At 27.4% G+C, this 19,786-nt stretch overlaps 3 protein-coding genes across 6 annotated transcripts; 1 reads left to right on the top strand and 2 right to left on the bottom strand.

Annotated features, from left to right (window-relative positions):
- Positions 1 to 94: 94 nt before the first annotated feature.
- Positions 95 to 6,845, bottom strand: LOC122530231 (restin homolog). The gene is made up of 11 exons (XM_043657015.1): positions 6,531 to 6,845; positions 6,297 to 6,385; positions 6,119 to 6,183; positions 1,875 to 6,016; positions 1,507 to 1,805; positions 1,265 to 1,437; positions 1,037 to 1,191; positions 836 to 925; positions 602 to 664; positions 406 to 519; positions 95 to 278 (listed from the first exon to the last, which is right to left on the bottom strand). Exons 1-11 carry the CDS (start codon positions 6,561 to 6,563, stop codon positions 204 to 206), a joined length of 5,298 nt encoding a protein of 1,765 aa, XP_043512950.1. The 5' UTR covers positions 6,564 to 6,845; the 3' UTR covers positions 95 to 203.
- Positions 6,846 to 6,866: 21 nt separating this feature from the next.
- LOC122530233 (thioredoxin, mitochondrial) lies at positions 6,867 to 8,662 on the top strand. Of its 2 annotated transcripts, none has more exons than XM_043657022.1 (4): positions 6,867 to 7,021; positions 7,471 to 7,675; positions 7,799 to 7,948; positions 8,050 to 8,662. In XM_043657022.1, exon 4 carries the CDS (start codon positions 8,187 to 8,189, stop codon positions 8,610 to 8,612), a length of 426 nt encoding a protein of 141 aa, XP_043512957.1. In that variant the 5' UTR covers positions 6,867 to 7,021; positions 7,471 to 7,675; positions 7,799 to 7,948; positions 8,050 to 8,186; the 3' UTR covers positions 8,613 to 8,662. The 2 variants fall into 2 exon arrangements, with proteins under 2 accessions (XP_043512957.1, XP_043512958.1); XM_043657023.1 differs by having other exon boundaries at positions 6,925 to 7,153.
- A 691-nt stretch (positions 8,663 to 9,353) lies between these two features.
- LOC122530229 (pecanex-like protein 1) lies at positions 9,354 to 19,626 on the bottom strand. Of its 3 annotated transcripts, none has more exons than XM_043657014.1 (15): positions 19,247 to 19,626; positions 18,769 to 19,015; positions 18,345 to 18,623; positions 17,900 to 18,252; positions 17,682 to 17,825; positions 17,351 to 17,595; positions 17,034 to 17,293; positions 13,673 to 16,965; positions 13,128 to 13,589; positions 12,915 to 13,059; positions 12,582 to 12,840; positions 12,147 to 12,500; positions 11,938 to 12,062; positions 11,590 to 11,849; positions 9,354 to 11,491 (listed from the first exon to the last, which is right to left on the bottom strand). In XM_043657014.1, exons 1-15 carry the CDS (start codon positions 19,397 to 19,399, stop codon positions 11,210 to 11,212), a joined length of 6,861 nt encoding a protein of 2,286 aa, XP_043512949.1. In that variant the 5' UTR covers positions 19,400 to 19,626; the 3' UTR covers positions 9,354 to 11,209. The 3 variants fall into 3 exon arrangements, with proteins under 3 accessions (XP_043512949.1, XP_043512947.1, XP_043512948.1); XM_043657012.1 differs by having other exon boundaries at positions 11,590 to 11,867; positions 19,247 to 19,624; XM_043657013.1 differs by having other exon boundaries at positions 11,590 to 11,867; positions 11,938 to 12,050; positions 19,247 to 19,622.
- Positions 19,627 to 19,786: the final 160 nt, after the last annotated feature.

Raw genomic sequence — 19,786 nt, 5'->3', positions numbered from 1 at the left:
ATTTAAATTGCTTATTGTTATATTATTATATATAATTATAATGATATTATTATAATTTATATCATCATAATATATTCTACTTGTTACTATACAATTATTATATAATCTGATGTGAAACGCTTAAAAAAAATACATTTGTTTTTTACAATAATAATAATAATTATTATTATTAAACACATTTTATATTATGTATGTATGTATTTTCACCTATCATTTGCGTTACGATGTTTACGAAAAATACTACTTCTTCTACGACCTCTTGGTGTAACAATAACTTTCTATAAAAAAATGTAATTTCATATTTACATAATCCATGTAAAGTTTTTTATTTATTATATTATTAAGTGTAAAAAATAAAAAAACAAGAAAGTAATAAATTATTTTTAAACAATATGAATAACTTACTTCATCTTGGCCTCGTGAAAGGAATAAATTTCTTAATGTACGTGGTGTAGTTGTTGCCCTCTCTTTGTTCTTTTCTCTTAATATTCTTGAACTTGGACTTCTTAGTTCATTACCCTTCAATTATTTATTAGAAAAAATTTTTAATTAAATATTAACTTTGTAATACAAATATATTAATATCACTTATCTCATTTACCTGTAATGATAATCTTCCTCCATTTTTACTAGGAGTTGGAGGACCAGGTTTTTTATATGAAGTCTGTAAAACAAATATTAAACACGAATAATGAATGTTTTAATTATAAATTGAAAGTAAATAAAGAAAGAAATGCTTTTATATATAAATTTTATATAATATATAAAAAATGTATTCTGAAAGGTTATTAATTGTTGAAAAATTATCTTATCAGATATTATACGTGATACATACCTGAGTTCTATCCTTTTTCTTAGGTTTTTGTTCAGGAAGTAAACTTTGACTCAAACTGTCATTAAATATTTCATCTGTAACTGAACCTGCCTATGATTGAATTAAAAACAACAAAATATATACATACTTATATATACAGACAATTAAAATTAATAAGAAAATTAATTCAAAACTATAATTATACAAATATAAAATGCTTACTTTAATTTCTTCTTCTGTAAATGACAAAGGATGAAATTGCATTTCAGCAGGATAAGATGATTTCAAATGAGGTTTGCAAAGAGCATTCCTTTTTTTCAAAATAGATAATCTATCTGTATCAATGCTCATTGAGAAATTATCATCTTTCATGTCAGCTAATAATTTAAATTTACCTCATTAATCGAAATCAATAAAATTAGTTTTATTTAAAAATTATTTTTAATTTACCTAAATAAATATTATCAAACACTTCTCCTTCTTCATCTTCTACATTAAATGCATTGCCCATTGTTTGTATATTCCTAATACTATATCTTCTTTCGTATGTTGCCTTTTCTTGGATTACTGCAATTTTATGTAAAACATCTTTATTTTCTTCTAATGCTTCCTTTTTCTCACATCTGAAAAAAGAGAATTTAAACAAGATATCTAAAAAAATAAATAAATTATTAGTTACTCATTATTCTTACTTAGCACTTTTATGTTCTATTAAAGAAATTATTTTTTTATCTAAATTTTGATATTTAGCTTTCAATTCAGTTAATTCCTTCTGTAACTTTTCTTTTTCTTGTTTTTCACTTAACAATTTTTCTCCAACAGTCCAAAGTTGAGAACTCATGTTAGCAACATGTGTCTTATATTTACTTAATTCATCTGCCTGTTTACGACATTGTAATTCCATTTTCTTTTGTAATGACTCTAATGTTTCTTGTACGCACTGTTCTTGTTCTCTGTTTAGCTTTGTTATTTGTTCATTATATGCTGTTTTCTGTAATATACGTTATAAAAATAAACGAGTTACAAGAATTGCAAAAATAAAAAACATTAATATGCTTACCATATTTTGTTTAATTTCATCTATTTTAATTTTATATTTATCATAAATATCTTTTAATTGTTTATCAACATCCTCTTTTTTTGGTCGTTTGCTTAATTCATCCCTTTCTTTTTGTAGCTCTGAATTTTCTTCTTTTAATTGTGTTAACTCCTTCTTTAAATTTTCTACTTCTTTTAATGATGTTATTTTTATTTCTTGCATTTTAGTGCTTAATTCACCAACATCATTTTCCAATTTTACATTTTTTATGCGTGCGCAGTCTAATTCACTTTCTAAGTTATTCTTATCTTCTATCAATTCATTAATTTGCAATTGTAACTTTTTTTCTGCTTCAGATTGGAATTTTGTTTCATCACATTTAAAATCATTTTCAAAAGAAATAACTAATTTTAAAAAATCATCAATTTCACTCTGTAATTGAATAATATTTTCATGTAATATTTTATTTTTATGAAATTCTGTTTCAATTACTATTTTTTGATCAAAAAAGACATCTGAAGAAATATCTAATATTTGTTTATCTTTTTCTTCCAACCGAATATCTTTTATTTTTTGTTCAGACCAAGAAAATTGTTCCCATAAAATATTTTGTAAAGATTTTATATTTTGAAAATAATGAATATGGTGCTTAAATAATGCTTTTTCTAAATATGTTTTTTTGGTTTGTATATGCTTTAATTCATCACACACAGATTTATCCATCATAAGAATACTATAAGAACTTGTTAATAAATTATCCCATTTTTGTGTTAATCTATTTAAAGATGTATCTAAATCTTCTCTTGACTTTATAATATTCTTTAAATAATCTTTTAATGATTCCTTATGCTTGATAAGCATATTTATATTTTTTACGCGATCTTTATATAAATTATTTAGTTCTTGTATTTTAATTTTTAATAATTTTATTTCTTCGCATTTTGCAACATAATTATCTTCAATTGTTTTTTGATTTTTAAGACTTTCACTTAAGTTTGCGTTTTCATTTGAAAGTTGTAAAATTAATTTACGTGATATCTGTATTTCATTAATCGATGCTCTTATTGTTTTTAAAACATTTTCAATTGCATCATCATTATTTATATTTTGTATATTATATGTACTATCAATGTAAGTATTTGCATTCTTTGTACTTATTTCTGCAATTGTTGATTTTAAATCATTTACTGAATGTTGTAATTTCTCACAAGTTTGTATAATTTCTAATTTTTTCATATCTTCAGCTTTACAATATTCCTTACTTTTATTAAGTTCATTTTTTTCTTCCTTTAACATTTGTTGTAATTCTTCTATAGTTTTTGTTTGTTTACAAGATTCTGTTTCTAATTTACAATTTGTACTTTGCAAATTCTGACATAATAATTTTTTGTTTTGAAGTTGTTTACAAAGTACTTCTTTAGATTTATTAAATTTTTTCTGTAACTGTTCTAGCTGTAAACATTTTTCTTTTAAAGCTTTCTCTTGTGTTTTTAGAACTGCATCTTGATTAGTTCTTACTTCTTGCAGATTTATAATTACTTCTTTCAGTTTCATTTCAGAAGCAATTGTTTCTCTTGATAATTTTTCAAATTTATTCTGTACAAACTCCAGTCTTTCTTGTTTTAATTTTACTTCTATATTTAGTTGATCTGAGTAATGTTGTTTTTCTAACAATTTTGTTTCTAGTTCTTTTATAAAATTTTTCATTTTAATTTCTCCTCCTGTTTGTAAATGTATTATGTGTTCTTTTTCTAATTTTAAAGAAGTTATTTCTTCAAATAAATCTTCAATTTTCTTATTTTTAAATTTTAATTCATCTAATATATTACATACTTCTCGCTGAGATTTTTTAAAATTATCATTTACAACATTTAAATCAAGAAGAATTTTTTCATTTTCAGATTTAAGATCCTTATGTTGTTTTTGAAATACTTGCTGTGTTTCTTCAAATTTTTTCAATTTTTCTGTAGATTCTGTTAATTTTTGTTTAGTATAAATTAATTCTGCTTCCAAATCATTCATCCTTTCCTTACATTTTATTAAATCATTTTCTAATGTAACATTAAAATTTAAATTATCCTTTAATTTCTTTTTATTATCAGTAAGTTCATTTTCCAATTGATTCTTACAAAGTTGTTCTTTAGTGTAATTAATGTATAATATTTTATAAGTGTTCAAAATACTTTCACTAGTTTCTTTATTATATTTTTGATATTCGTTTATTTGATTTAATATATCTTTTTTCATTAAATAAAATTCCGTTTCAAGAGTTTGAATATTTTTCCTGAACATTTCCATACATTTTGAAGAAGCTTGCAATAACGAATCTTTCTTATTTATTTTTTCTTTATATATGTGCAAATCTTTTTCTAAAGCTTGTTTTTGAACTTTAATTTGTTTTAAATATGAAATTTCTTCAGTATATTTTTCTATAGAGATAGTGAGCTCATTAATTTTGATCATACTTTCTCTGATAGTTTCCTTCAACTTTGATATCTCTGTATTATTCTGCTCATCCTTTCGTTCTAATTTAGATATTTGTAACTGAAAATTTTCAAGCTTCAATTTCGCTTCATTCATATCATTGTTTAATAATTCGGTTTCTAGTTGCTTCAAAGTATATTTCTTATTAAAGTTAGATAATATTATTCGTATATGTTCTATAAGTTCAGCAATTGTTTTGTTTTCTAAATTATTTTCTATATAATCTATATTATCCGATATAATTTCTTTTAAATTTATATTATACAGATCAGCAGAATCTTTATACAAGTTATTTTGATTTCTTAATTCCTGAATATATTTAAGATTTTCAGATATTTGTGATTTGACTTCAGTAAGTTCAGTGTTTAATATGACATTATTTATATTTTTTTTATTTAAAGATTCCTCCAAGTCTTCAACTTTTTCTATCAAAGAATTTTTTTCAGTAATTAACTCGTTTTTGGATTTTTCAATATGTGATAAGGATTCTTTTTGAGACATACATAACATATCTAAATTTTTATTTTGATTCATTAGAGATGCTTTTTCTTCTTGTAAAATTTCAATTTGTTTAGTTAATTCATTTACAGTTGCATTCAATTTCGTTTCCGTATTTTGTAATGTTTGTGTCTTTTTTTCCAACAATTGTATTGTATCTTCATATTCTTGGTTTACAGATTGTAGTTTTTCATTTGTAGCATCAAGTTGTACTTTTAGTAAAGCAGACTCTTGTTTTGCTTCTTGTAATTGAATATCAATTACAGAACTTAAAACTTCGCTGGTATTTAAAGATACTGAAGGTGACTGTAAAGGTGCTATACCGTCAATTTCAAAACTTTGTTCTTCAACTGCTGTTTTACAAAATTCTTTTAAATGAGTGCGTAACTCCTCATTAGTCATTCTTAAATTTACCAATTCCCTATCTTTAATTTCTCCCTGAATCTGCAAGTTTTCTAAAGACTTTTCACAATTTTCTACTTTTTCTTTAAAATACATACATTGTGTTTGTATAGATGTCAATTTTTTTGTCAATGTATCATTATCTGCTTCAAGTTTATCTATGTTACATTGTTTCTGGATTAATTGATCTTCTAAATGATCTATCTCTTTCTTATAATATTGCTCATAGTCTATTGTATTCTTATTTTTTTTGCAAGATTGTGGAGTAGTTGGTTTCATCTTCTCTTCTTTTAAAGCTTTTATTTCTACAATCTTTTCTTGTAATTTTTTTTGCAAATTTTGTATTTTATTTTGTTGAATTCGTAGATCTTCCTGTAAATCAACTTTTTCAAATCTTTCTACTTCTAGTTCACTCTTCAATATTCTTAATTCTCTGTTTCTTTCATTCAATAGTTTATGACTTTGAGCAGACCATGTTGCAGGAGAATTAAAGAAGTCCTTAAGAGTTTTTGTCTTAGGTGTAAGAGGTACTTTTAGTGCAGCAATCTCTATTTCAACAATTATTTCTTTTAATATTTCTCTATCTATATTTTTTCCATGGGGAATAGTCATTTCAAGAAATGATTTAATTTTGAGCTGTGTTTCATGTTGCAAATTAATACACATTGGGTGATAAAATAATGGTTCCTGAGATACTCGTAGTAAAAATAAAGATGCAACATAAATGTGTTCCATTTCTCCCAAAATTTTATCGTCGAATTTGTACTTCGGATATTCATCTGTAAAAAATATAAAAGGAAAATATAACGTAAGGAAATATAATACAATACAAAATGATTATATAATGCAACACTTATTATATTATATGCATATTTACATACCTTGTAAGAATTTTAATATAATATTTTCCGTATCTATATTATCTTCAACATTACCACTCCATGAACTATAAAATATAAGACAAAAATAAATACATTCTTGTAGAATGAATATTATATCAATGCACATTATGTATATTAAAATGGAAAATCTAAATATAAATATTAAAAAGTCACTTACAATGACTTTATTAGTTTCTTGTAAATTGTTCCATTATCCAATTCTTTCAAATCTTTAATATCCGTTTCTGATACATCCAAACAATTTAGCTAAAAAATACATATATATATATATATTTTATTTTAGAATAAACTGTAACATAAGTCATTCATGTATATTATTTACAAATAAAAGTTTTTAAACGTTTCACAATTATAAATTATAAACTCCTATTTATATGACGTTAGTACTAACCCATTCTAATAAAACTTCAATCCATACTTTCATGATTTGGAAAGAATGATCACTTATTTACGCTTGGGAAAATAATAATTAAAATTTATATGCTCTTTCGACATATACTTTTAACTTTTAACGTTCCATCGAAGGTACGTTTAATTTCAAATATTCACAACTTGGTTCATCCCGCAGGTAAACCTATCTAACTATATTATTATAGAAATATCCCTATTTCTACTCAAAATCCCCAGATATTTGTAAAACCATGCTCAGTTTTCAATAAACAATTCAGAGTTTATAAAAATTGAGAGTGTACAAAATATTTACAACATAATGTGTTCACTCATTCTTAATTTTAATTTTTCGTATTTGTGAATATACATGTATATACGAAATAAATTTGTTTTTGAAATACATTGGAAAAATGATTGCATATATTATATCATCATATTAAAATATAGTCAATATGTGTTATAAACTTGTTTGCAATAATTTACAATTGGAAGGTACGAATTATAGTGTAATCGTTTGTTAACAGTGATCACTTATTTTTTGCAGTTAGTGTGTGACAAATGATTTTATAATATTTTTTATAAATAAATTATTGACATAAACAAAACTAATCAAAAACATATAAAGTATGTATAAATGACTATAATTTGCAACAAAATCTTCACATTTATTACAGAATAATATTTTGTCTAAAATAATTAAATATAATGATAAAAATCCAGCATTACTATAATTATTCAATGATTTTTTATATTTGCATATCTGTCTTTCTTATCTTTCTCTTATCTTTTTTATCTAATTTAAATCATTACTTAATGTCTGTTCTATAATTCTTTTCATCAAATCGTTGCTTAATATGTGTATTCTATAATTCTTTTTTTATTAATAAGAAAAAGAAATATACCATATATACATATATATATATGTAAATTCTTGTTTTTAGTGGCATGACTAATTTGATATTTGGAATTGGTATTGGATTATTTCTTATTTTAATTCTATGGGCTTTGGCCCTACTAGTATTTATTATTTCTTTAAGAATTGAAAAGAAAATTGGTACTGTTGCTATAATTATAGTTAGTATATGCACAATTGTTTTAATTACATTGCCCAGGGAATCAGAGAAATCTAATACCATTGATAAGAAGGTAAATAATTATTTTATTTTGAAACTTTAATATATATATATTGTATATTTATTGTGTATATATATATATATATATATATTGTATTTATATGAGTATAAATAATTAATGCTCATATTGTTACAGATATATGATCATTTATTCATTTGGCGTATTCTATTACTGGTATTATTAATAATATCATCTATAGTTGGTTTAGTGGGATATGTGAAGTTTGGGATAGCAGAATCTATCAGACCAATTCGAATAACTAATTGGGTTTTTTAAAAACTTATAGTAAGTATTATTGCTTTATTGCAATCATTACGATAATGATGTATTAAGCCAAAAGAAGTTTAAAAGTACATTATTAATTTTTAATTTTTATAAATTTTCAGAATTTGCTACTAAACCAGTAGTATTTCTTACTAATTATGTAAAATTGGAAAAGACTGGCCTACTAACTTTAGCCTAATTTTTTATGTTTAGTATCGTTGTTTACTTTGTAATATAACAATATTTAAAAAATTATAAAATGTTACGTAGTACTACTAAACTCTCATCAGTTCTGGTGAGATCTGTTTCTTCATCATGCCAGAAGAAAAAACAATTTGAAATAAATAACAATAGTGAATTTGTTAGTAAGGTAATGAACAGTTCAGTACCAGTTATTGTGAATTTTCATGCTGAATGGTGTGATCCTTGTAAAATATTAACGCCTAAATTAATTGAACTCATAGGCCCAATGGATAAACTTGATCTTGCTATTGTAAATTTAGAATCAAATCCGGAATTAGTACATATTTTTGAAGTAAAAGCCGTACCAGCTATCATAGCAATTTCAAGCGGATTAGTAGTTGATAAATTTGTAGGTTTAACTGATTTAGATATCATAGAAAATTTAATACAAAAGCTTACTAATGCACCTGTAGATTCTGAAAATGATAAAGAAAAAATTTAACATGCATCTTATCATATGTATAAAATTATTAAAATAAATAATCAAATATATTTTTATAGTTTGGATTCTATTGTAATATTTTTAGTTGTTATTATATATCATAAATGTAAATTATAAAATTAATTGAAAATATATATGATAAATTACATTAAACTGTATTGAATAATGTAATCGTCTTTAAATCCAATTTAGAAAAAGTTCTGTTCGGAATTGGTTTTATAACACTATAAATAATAAATACCAGGATAAAAATATGAAATTGTAATTTCAAAAAAGATAACATTTTTATTTGTTATTTATAATTTTTATAATATCTTGTTAATTATTTTACAAACTCTTAGTAATTTATTATATATATATATATATATATATATAATATTATAACATGATTATAAAATGATTTTTTAATCGATTGCGTATTACATATAATATGTTAATATTAACGGCCTTTTTTAATCTACAATTTCGTGACATTGTACTTATTAAATTAAATCTATTTTTAAACTAAAGTATATTTCGAGGAACTTACTTTCTTTGCATAATTGCTACCATTATCTAAATATCTCTTATTGGAATACAGTTAAGGAGATTAACTTGATTCGACTTTGATCTCAATAAAATTCTTTTAAAGTATATTATGCAATAAAGTTGATAATGATTTATTATTACGTAATGAATGCAAATCTAAGGTGAAAAAGCATAACTAACTAATATAAGGATTGTAAACAAACTGTTACTTAATTTGAATTCTAGATTCACGTTTATTCTTGATTTTGAAGCAAATCTGTACAATCTATGTATGAAATTACTATAATAAATTATAATTATAGATAGTAGGCCAAAGATTTAATAAAAAACGTTTAATCCATGTATTCCCTGGTAAAAGAGATTTTTTTTTGTCCCTTGGCAGCAAGCGATACATAAAAGTGTACCAACAATTAAAAGACTAGCTAAAATTTATCAGTCAGGTGCTTCCAAGAAACACCATGATAAGGCAATGCTGTGATTTCTTAGTTGCTTGCAAAACTTTTTATTTTTTGTGTTAAATATATTTTAATTCTTTTTCTATTTTATTTTACGAGTATTTTATATTTTTGCAAGCAACCCTATCTTTCTTATTAGTTTAATAACCAGTATATATATTTTAATATGTACAAAATTAGGTGAAAACTTTCAATGAATCTCTTTCTTAAAAGAAGAAATGATAATAGATTTATTTTTCTTCTCTGGATAAATATTGTGGTGGATTTGTTCGTAATAGCATTTATTACGTTTTGGTTTCGTTTTGTTTTGTTATTATTAATTATTATTCCTAATGAAAATTATAATGAATCATGTACTAAACGTAAATACACCACTATAATTATCCGGATTTTTATACAATAAAGATATACAAATAAAAGATTGTGGAATTACATTTGACACTGCTATTAATGCACCGATATGTTCTGTAGAGGCGATTTCTCATGGCCCCACAAAATTACACATTCAGTAAATACATTTGGACGCTTTAATCTTGCAGAAATATTACGCATATTTACAACTTATATATATCAAATAGTTTAAAAAAAATGTAACAAAATGTAGAAAAACACGAATGATATATACAATTTCTTTCGATGTTACTTGTTATTAAACATATTCAATAGTAACAATACAAAAGAATTTTTTTCATTTTTAAATAAATAATATAACTTACAGTTATTCTCACATCTGCTTCTAGAATTCATTTTATTCATCATAAATTATACTATTATAATTTGAAAATAAAAATATATAATAACATTGTTAAGTTCTAGTAATACTAATTATCGTTTTTATTTTTTTAACTTCACATTAAATTATGGTAAATTAGAAAATTTTTGCAAATTGAATTTTTCTGACTTTATTTTCTAAAATTATTTACCATGATATGCAAATGATTAATGAAATTTGAACATATGCTAACAAGAATAATAGGTTTCGTTAACAACAAGTAACATCTAATTTTCATCGCTAGTAAATCATCTAATCATTATATGATACATAGTATAATACAACATGATACAATTTATTTTGCATTGAATAACTTGGTGATTGACGTTAGTCTTCTCAGTAAATGTAGTAATAATTCTTTAATTATTATGGTAAATATTAACTATCTTTTGTATAAATTTTTAAAATTCATTTTCTCCGAAAATATTTTGAAAAAACTATATCTATTGGGATGTCATTATTATGAAAATAACACAAAAATAAGTAGTTAAAAAAAGATCGAGAGAATGAAAATTTAAAAAAAATCACGTAATGAAGAGTATTCTGTAGCTATATGTATATGTATATATTTATATATACATATACGTGCAGGCGTACAAACGCATTCTCTCTTTTATATATTAGAATTAAGAAACTAGTGTTAAAATTCGTCGCTTTTCAGTATGTACAATTTCAAGAATAATCTTCCATCAAAAACCTTTGTATTTATTATTTTATAACTGGAATGAATTCTTCATTTTTAATGTATTTTTATAATTAGTACTTGCGATGCATGATTCAAAAAGTGACTGTACGAAAATTGTTTTAATATATATTACTACAGGAAATTCAAAAATACTTCATCATACTTCTGCTCCCAAATCTCTTACTCCTTGTTCCGCTATTGGAACATATTTATCATCAATTTTGACAAGTAAGATAACTTTATCTACGTGAGATCGCCGATTAGGATCACGATGATTTGGAGACCAACAATGAACAACGCATCCTTCCATACCTCTTTCAGGTACCCAATGTTGCCATCCAGATCTACCACCCTGTTGTCTCATTCTCTCATCAGGCCAAATTACGTCTATACGACGGCCCAAATTAATAGCATCATATACTTGATTAGGATCTATGATCTAATAATAAATAAAAATACATCACTTTTGATAAGCTAAAAAAAAAATCACAAAAATTTCTATATATATCAAGATAAATTTTATTTTCTACTACTTACGCGTACTCGTTGTAAGACTTCATCTTTTTCGAGTTTATTCGTAAAACTCGTTTCACTCTTTGTTTCTGTTTTAATATCACTATTACTAAGAAGACCAGCTAAACTAGCAAGCGTCGAACTTGTAGGTTTTCCAACTGATGCTAAAGACCCTCTATTTCCACCTAAAGATCCAGTATTTGCTCTTCCTAAAGAACCACGTCCAGTTGATCCACCAATTTGACATCCCGATTCTATGGATTGTGAACCAGATGTGTTATGACCTGTTGATTGTCCATAACCTACATTAAAAATTTTATTTTTATAAAATAATCATAATCAACGTAGATAACATTTTATGACTGAAAATACCTAAATGGATATTGTATGTAGTCATTGCATACACTCCATCATTTCCAAAACCTCCATCATCTTGAGATCCTGTTCCTCCTGATGAACAACCCTGACCACATCTTCTTCTGATTCTATAAATAATACTTACAATAATAATAAACTTTATGAGATATACTTTCATTAATAAGTTATATCTTTTTATAATTATATAACATAATAATAAGTACCTTTGCCATAGTTTTAAAACGTTGCTTTTAATTACTCCGAGACTTAAAGGTCCACCGATTATGGAACACAATTGTTCATTAGTTTCTGCATAACTAGTTGTTAATGGTGAAACATAAATCGGGTACCCAATCGGTTGATCACAAGAACTATTTATAATATTTCTAAGAGCCTGTTTGGCATTTTGTATAGAACCTCGTTCAGGATTTCTATTTCTTAAGTAAACTAACTCTTGTTGTTGTCCAGCCCACAAACCACGAACACATTCACGATTCATTTTAATCACTCGAAAACTTAAGAAGCGTTTGTTAAGCATTATCACTTTATATTCATCAATGCCATCATCAAGTACATGCCTACAAATGAAAATAATAAATACTAATGACGTAGTAATTTAACGTTTTGCACTAACGTTTAATATTGCACTATTAAAATACCTGAGTGCTAAAAGACTAGGTGCACCATTTAAAACAGCATTTCTCCAAAGTGGATCTGCCTCATGACTAATCACGAGATTTTTATCGTGACTATCTATAGCTTCATAAAGAGCAGGTGGTTCACCATATTGCTCTGGACTCATAAAATGATCCTGATGTAGTTTTAATGCCATTCTTACGCCTTTGGCTACGACACTTCGTAATAAATCAACATCGTGTAAAACCCATTCATCTCGAGTTGATGTTATGCGAAAATCTCCTAAACATATATAAGTACTTCTTAAAAATTATTTTTTAATCAATTTTTTCATTATTTATTATAAAATACTGTACCTTTAAAAAGAGCATGTAAACCGTATAAAAAAAATTCAACACTGGAAACCGTGTTATGAGATAGTGCTCCTAAGACACGTCTTCCCAAGAGACTTAAAGCAAGACATAGAGATACCAGTGGCGAATTTCTTGATTTGTCTAATGTCTAAAATAATTATAGGTAAATAATGCTATATAAATATTAACATAATTTATGTATGCTTGAAAAACTACCTTATCTTGTTTGGTAACACAATACTGTATCCAATCCAAATAAACATTACAAAAACTGCTTCTTGTAATACCGCAAGTTCGAATATCGTAATCTTCATGAATACTCAAGTTAAAAACTGGATCAAGATCAACGAAGTTTTTGTCAAGTGTTATTTTCAAAGCATCCGAAATATCGGAGTTTTCCAACCAATATTTCAATTTTGGCGATTTAACGGCGTAAAATACAATGCTTTTGACATAATAGGTAACTAGTACTTTACGAAATTCAAACACTTGAAGCATTGAAACTGCTGAATTATCCGAGATCGAGTATCCTTCTAAAACGTATTTAGCACTTGCAACTTCCCACGCTAACCAACGTTGGCTAAAAGCTGCGTTTACACTTAATACGTTTGAAAAATGTCCCATTTCACAACAACAACAATTGTCATTGTCCTCAATTCCTTCAGAGATTGCTTCTACCTAAAAATCAAAGTATTTTTAAATTTGATTGTGTTAATTAGAATTTTACTTAGAATTTTCAACGTTTAAAATAATATATGTACTTCTCTTTGTTGACAATATGTTCCTCTAAATTCAAGACCTCTTAATTGAAAAGTTACTAATCCGTTTCCTAATTGAACAATATGTACCAAGCAATTCAAGTAATCAGATGCTAATAGGAAACAATCGCCTTGTTCTACATTTCCCCAACGACCGAGAGCAAGATCTCCATACAAGCTATGTTGCAGAGATCTCGTTAATTGTTCATAAAAAATTGAATTTAAATTATTATCATCCGCTCCTAGATTTCGATCTAAATGTGAAGACATTCGTGTATTTGAATGGTCTACTCTTCTTGTCTTATAGTCTCGCTCCCAAAATTTCACTGGACGTACGTACGATGATATAAATATTGCACTGCCCAAAAGAGGATTTAAAGGAGTACTTAAAAGTGCAGAAATTCCCGCTTGCAAGAACAGCATGGCAGAATGCGGCACGGAGAAAGGTTGGGCGAATGCATGAAACGCACTACCCCAAGTAATTTGCCAAGGTGCGATGTATGTAACTACGAATCGTATTTTCAATAGTAGTTCATAAATTTTTGCAAAAGCTATTCCTGCGATAAAGTAGTCTACTAAAAATGTTTCACTGAGATTTCGAAAATCTAATTTGAAAAATAGAACAGCAAAGATCAGAACCAAGTAGCGTGTTGATGGGTCCGAATATGCAGATCTTAAAGATTTTAATCCACACACAACTATAATTAATGCTCCCACGCTTTCTCCAAACTTGGCTACAATTTTTGATGAACATTCTGTGAGCGCTCCCAAAAATACTACTGGATAGAGAACGTTTCTTTCTAGAAAGCAAAGGCAAACATATGCTTTTTCAAACCACATGATCTTTACAGGTTCACGAACTTCAAATTGTGCATGTTCATGGCTACGCAGTACTGGTCTTGATAAGCACAACCATGGTAATTGTTTTCGAAGTTGTGGTACAATGTAATGTAACAAAAATCCAAGGCAACTTGCAATACCCCATAAAACTGGATTCAGTTCTGGTTGTAAGGCTGTAAATACAGTTGAACAATGGATTCCAAAAGATAAAGTACCTATCACTGCACACACTATTAAATCATTTTTTAATCTTGCATTTACTGTTGCTCTTAATTTTTCAGGTAATGGATCTACCAATTCTGTATCTGACATCTGTTCGCCAACTTTAATTTTTACATGTTTTTTTCGTCCAGAAGTTCTAATTTTTGCTTCTTTGTATGTTGTAGGTACAGTATTTTCAATAATTTTCGCTTCTTTTTCTTCTGTATAAATTTCTGGTGGCCACAAATTTGTTTTAACAATGTCCCATATTACTGTAGGATCTGAAGATGATCTACTTAAATGATAAGATATGGCAACTAATAAACCCGCAAAAATAGAAAATAAAATATGCTGTGAAGATTTAGGTTCTGTAAGTGCTCCGTAAGCAAATCCGTACAATATAATAACAGTGACAATGCTGCGACAAAGACAATATATTGAGGAGATTAAACTTGTAGTTGCATTTCCACCGAACAAATGTATATCTATATGTTCACAAAGATACATTAGAAAAGTATTGATTTGTGGAAGTAATCCTAAGGAAAATATAATAGGAAAGCATAAAAGAAAAATTAATAATATATTACGAATTTGTAATATAACATCGTAATCAGCGATTCGTAAACCATATATTCGAAATTCAGATGTTTTAAAATTTCTTAGAGATTCATTAAAGATTAATATGAATCCTGAACATAATATATAATATACAGGCCGAGAAAACACTATAATACGATTGAAGCCATGCGTTGGAGAAGCTGCATCAGGCTGAACGGATTTTAATAGTGAATATTGACACCCAGCAGTTACAAAACAAAACATGAAAGCAAATATATCTCGGTAAAATCCTTGTTGCAGCAATACAAGACCCAATCCCGCAACAGCAACTGCTAAAAATGTCGAAATAATGGTTTCAAATATTGTCAAATTTCGATCTAATAGAGCTAACAAAAATAAACGATCGAATCGCACTTTGACATGCGGTAATTTGCCAATTTTCCATTTATAATAATATTGCTTGTCTTGTCTTGATTGTTTAGGTTTAGATTCAGATCCATCTAAACCACCAATAAATCGATTCCAAGATAAACTAGTATTTATGTCACCCACTGCACATGTTTGTAATGTTAATGCAGGCCTATCTCGACGATTTGAATCTGCTGGATAAATGTTCAAATTGAAATATCCCAATAAATTTCGTAATCTTTGATTCCTCTCTGTCATTGATTCTATGCGTGATAGTATATCTTGATGAAACTGATCTCGCTCTAACGTTTCAAGTTCATATTGAATAGAATTTCCATTATTTTGATGAAACTGATCACGTTCCGAAGTTTCCACTGGATTTGATGATAATGAATTTTGTGCTTTAGTTTGATTGCTTTCTGGACTGGACAAAACGGGTGGTGTGTCTATTATAACACTCAAATCAGGAGAATTCAGAGATAAACTACTGTAACTGTTACTCAAGGAGTCTATTAACTCCCAGTTCGCATCATAATGTAAATTTTGATTAAGTTGTTGACGTAATAAAGTATTCAATAATTTATCGTTATTATTAGAAGAAACTTGCGCAGCAGCAGCAACACTAGATCCTTTTTCATCAAAGGTATAAGCTAACCAGCGTCCATTTTCATCTCGAAAATAAGGTACACTTGCTTCTACAGCATCGTTATGATTAGCAACTAAATGACACTCTTCATTCGATATCAATCCAAATAAAGCAGTAAGTGGAACAACGTTATCATCTCGATTTCGATCTCGTGGTACACGATGCGGTCGAATTGAACATTTTAAAGGACCACGTCTTTTCCGTGTAGTTCGACTCTCTGAATTGCGACTTAATCTTAAATCTGATACAGTGCTAGATTGACCTGGCAATTCTCGGCCAGATGTTAATAATGTAGCTAATAAGGAAGATGCAAGACTAAGTGTACGTAACTCGTTGTTTGAACCGCTAGTTTGCTCAAATCTATCAAATCTTTCATCTCTTCTTCTATCTTTGTCTCTTCTGATTGCTAATGTTCTTCTTAATTTCTGTCGGGTTTGATCGGTAGTTGTAATATTATCATCTATAGTTTCTATTGCAGGTTTTGGACGGCTTTGTTTGGGTATTGCACCTTGATGACGTTTGTTATCTGTTTCTTGAGGAAGCAACATCCTTTTCACTTCGTTTTCCATATTTGACGAGTATGTCGTATATTCGAAAGGCATCATATTAGATGAACCAGAATCTGGTTCTTTATTATGCAATCCTGTGAAACAAAAATTTACAAACTTTATTTTCTTTCTTTCGCGATTTTTTAAAATAATTTAATAATACCTTTATTTGTTCGCGATTCTATCGTACAATCACCACCTTCAAATAATTGATCTATTCCAACTATACTTCCAACATTTAAAGGATCATCTATATTCTTCGATTTATCTTGTTTGTCTTTGAACAAGTTTTCTAAATCCGAGAATTCTCGGCTGCTTTGGCTTGCATTACTGTATCTTCTTTTAACACCAGATTTCGGTTCTTCGATTAATGCATCACGAGAATTTGCAGAATCATTATCTACACCACCATCTTCATTACGTCTAAATATAAAATTAAATTTAATAATTTGATACCAAGTTTTGTTATTTTTAATTTACCTCGAAAATCTATCTTCAAATCGGCTAGTACTAAGACTCCTGTCTCGATTAGAGGTAGCATTAGTTTCACAAGTCTTTCGAGTAAGTAATGGACTATAAGAATCCTGAAGGCTAAATCCTCCAGAACTTTCATTAGCAAATTGTTCATCACTTTGTTCTTCTATAGGATGTACTATTTCTGATCCATAACTAAGATATGGTAATAATTGTAATTGGTTTTTTTTTAATGTATTTTGAGGTAATACCTTTAAAATACACACAATTTTTTAATATAATTTTTCAAAGTATTATATATGTGCATAATACTATAGTCATATTATCACATTGATACCTTTTTAGTATTAATTGTTTCAAGACTTTGTGGATGAAGAGGTAAATTATTGTCATCTGTAGTGTTTATATTTTTATTAGTAGCACCAATTGTTTCAAGACTTTGTGGATGAATAAGTTGTTGATGTGGCTTTTTTGTAATAACCTTATAAACAAAAAAGGTATTTAAATACATTATTCAATTATTCGTTTTTCTAAATAAAGTTTCTTTATTTCTACCTCTAAAGATTGTGGATGTGACGAAATTTTATTTTTTTCTGTATCTTCTTTTTTTGATATGATTTCTAAACTTTGTGGATGATCGTTCATTAAATGTGTTTCCATTGGAATTGAATTAGAATTGAGACGACGAACACTTTGGTTAGATTTCCAGTAAGGATAATCATCTCCATGGTGTTCCAATTCTAATGAACTTGTTTGTTTTATTTGACTTTCAGAACCCGTTTTACCAAGACTACCTTGTTTGGAATGACGATTTCGTGAATCTTCAGATGCATGTCTGCATAATTTTCTTGAACCTTGTCGATCCTCTTCAGTAATTACTACACATTTCTGTCTTTTCAACCTTCTTTCTATATGTATTTGAAATTTCCCAAAAGAAATATTAATATATATGAAAACATACAATATTTTATTATACAGATAGTATCATAAAAATTAATACCATTTATTATGTTTCGAAAACATGGTTCATGGTATTGTGCAGAACCTAGTTCTGCTTCATGTATATTTATACTAGATACCATTGGTTTAGTCAGTTGTTGTGCTTCTTCTGAACTTTCTGAACTATTTTTTCTGTGAATTTCTACTTTCAAATCTATAGTTGAACTAGGCTTATCTCGATTATATTCAGATGTTATACTATCTGCATCTGCATTTTGCGCATTCGATTCAATAAAAGAGTTGCGTGACGAACATTCTACAGGTGGTGTGTCCGTTTTCCCTATGCAAAAATAATAAATTGATAACAAAATTTTTACGATAAACTCAATATACATAGTATTAGAAGTTAGTTACATCAAATTTTAACATTTAAATAATAAAATTATATAAGAAATTTAAGATAAGAAAGATGTAATCTATCATACCACTTAATACTTGTAGCTCTATTCCATGATCCATTTGTTCTTGCGATTGTTCCCTGCATTTATTATGTACTGTGCGTCTTTTTTCACTTTCTGATCTCTGTTGGCTAATTGTTTGACCTGATTCTTCTAAACACTCAGTTGTATCATACATACAATGAAGTGCATGGTTAACACACTTTATCGTACCAAAAAGTGCTCCAATTGAAGAACAGTATGCTATCCAAACATATAACGTTGGTGGGAAATACTACAAAGTAAAGATATTGATATTTTAAAAGTTTATATATAGCATTTATATACGCACGTATGTACGTATGTATACAGAGAAATCAAAATTCACAAAGTCTAAAAAAAACTCAATACATGTTACATAAAGTTTAAGTCTATCCGCGGTTAAAGTAAACACATGCAGTTTACGATTGACGTTTTCAAAATGAAACGGCTTACAGTCAATTATCATATGTGTAAATAGACTTACAAGGTATATAGTAAATGGTAAGCAAAGCAAGAAAAGCCAAATGTACAAGTGAAACGTATTTGAAAAAACGTCGAGATGGGGATCGTAAAACCAGCCTCCTGTCAGGCTCGCCCAGACGCCTTGTCTCAAAATTTCCAGCGTTTGAGAACCCATGCCAGTTGCAAAAGTGCTCCTTCACCATTTTCCCATTACATGCTATTTTACAGCTTCATTCGTGGTTTGTCTCTTCCGTCCGAAAAATTGCGTGGCAAACAATAAGGCGATACATTTTATCTTGGCCTTCTTAATCAATGGATTTGGCGCACACGACTTACTGACTTCGCAGCCATCTTCACATCTCAGATGATTTTGAACATGAACAATATGATTTCATGTGCGATTGAGAGCTGTACAAGACTCTCTTTTCTGAAATTATTTCACACCAATTATTGATATCGATAACAATCAAAAAGAGAAAAAAAAAAGACGAAAGAAAACAATGATAAACGTGGGATTCATCTCTAGTACCGTTCAAATATTTCGATTGTTCATTAAGATATA

Source organism: Frieseomelitta varia, unplaced genomic scaffold (assembly GCF_011392965.1).
Source record: "Frieseomelitta varia isolate USP_RPSP 00005682 unplaced genomic scaffold, Fvar_1.2 scaffold_332, whole genome shotgun sequence".
Lineage (NCBI taxonomy): Eukaryota > Metazoa > Arthropoda > Insecta > Hymenoptera > Apidae > Frieseomelitta > Frieseomelitta varia.
The sequence above is the reverse complement of the archived record's forward strand: the minus strand, read 5'-3'. Positions and strand labels throughout refer to the sequence as shown.

Coding starts and splice junctions, on each gene's coding strand:
- LOC122530233 (XM_043657022.1), top strand. CDS start 8,187: ATGTTACGTAGTACTACTAAACTCTCATCAGTTCTGGTGAGATCTGTT.
- LOC122530231 (XM_043657015.1), bottom strand. CDS start 6,563: ATGAAAGTATGGATTGAAGTTTTATTAGAATGG. Junction 6,386..6,530: donor TTGAAGTTTTATTAGAATGG/GTTAGTACTAAC, acceptor TGTATTTTTTAG/CTAAATTGTTTGGATGTATC. Junction 1,438..1,506: donor ATAGAACATAAAAGTGCTAA/GTAAGAATAATG, acceptor CTCTTTTTTCAG/ATGTGAGAAAAAGGAAGCAT.
- LOC122530229 (XM_043657012.1), bottom strand. CDS start 19,399: ATGGGTTCTCAAACGCTGGAAATTTTGAGACAAGGCGTCTGGGCGAGC. Junction 19,016..19,246: donor TACCATTTACTATATACCTT/GTAAGTCTATTT, acceptor TTTACTTTGTAG/TATTTCCCACCAACGTTATA. Junction 12,501..12,581: donor CCTAGTCTTTTAGCACTCAG/GTATTTTAATAG, acceptor TTTCATTTGTAG/GCATGTACTTGATGATGGCA.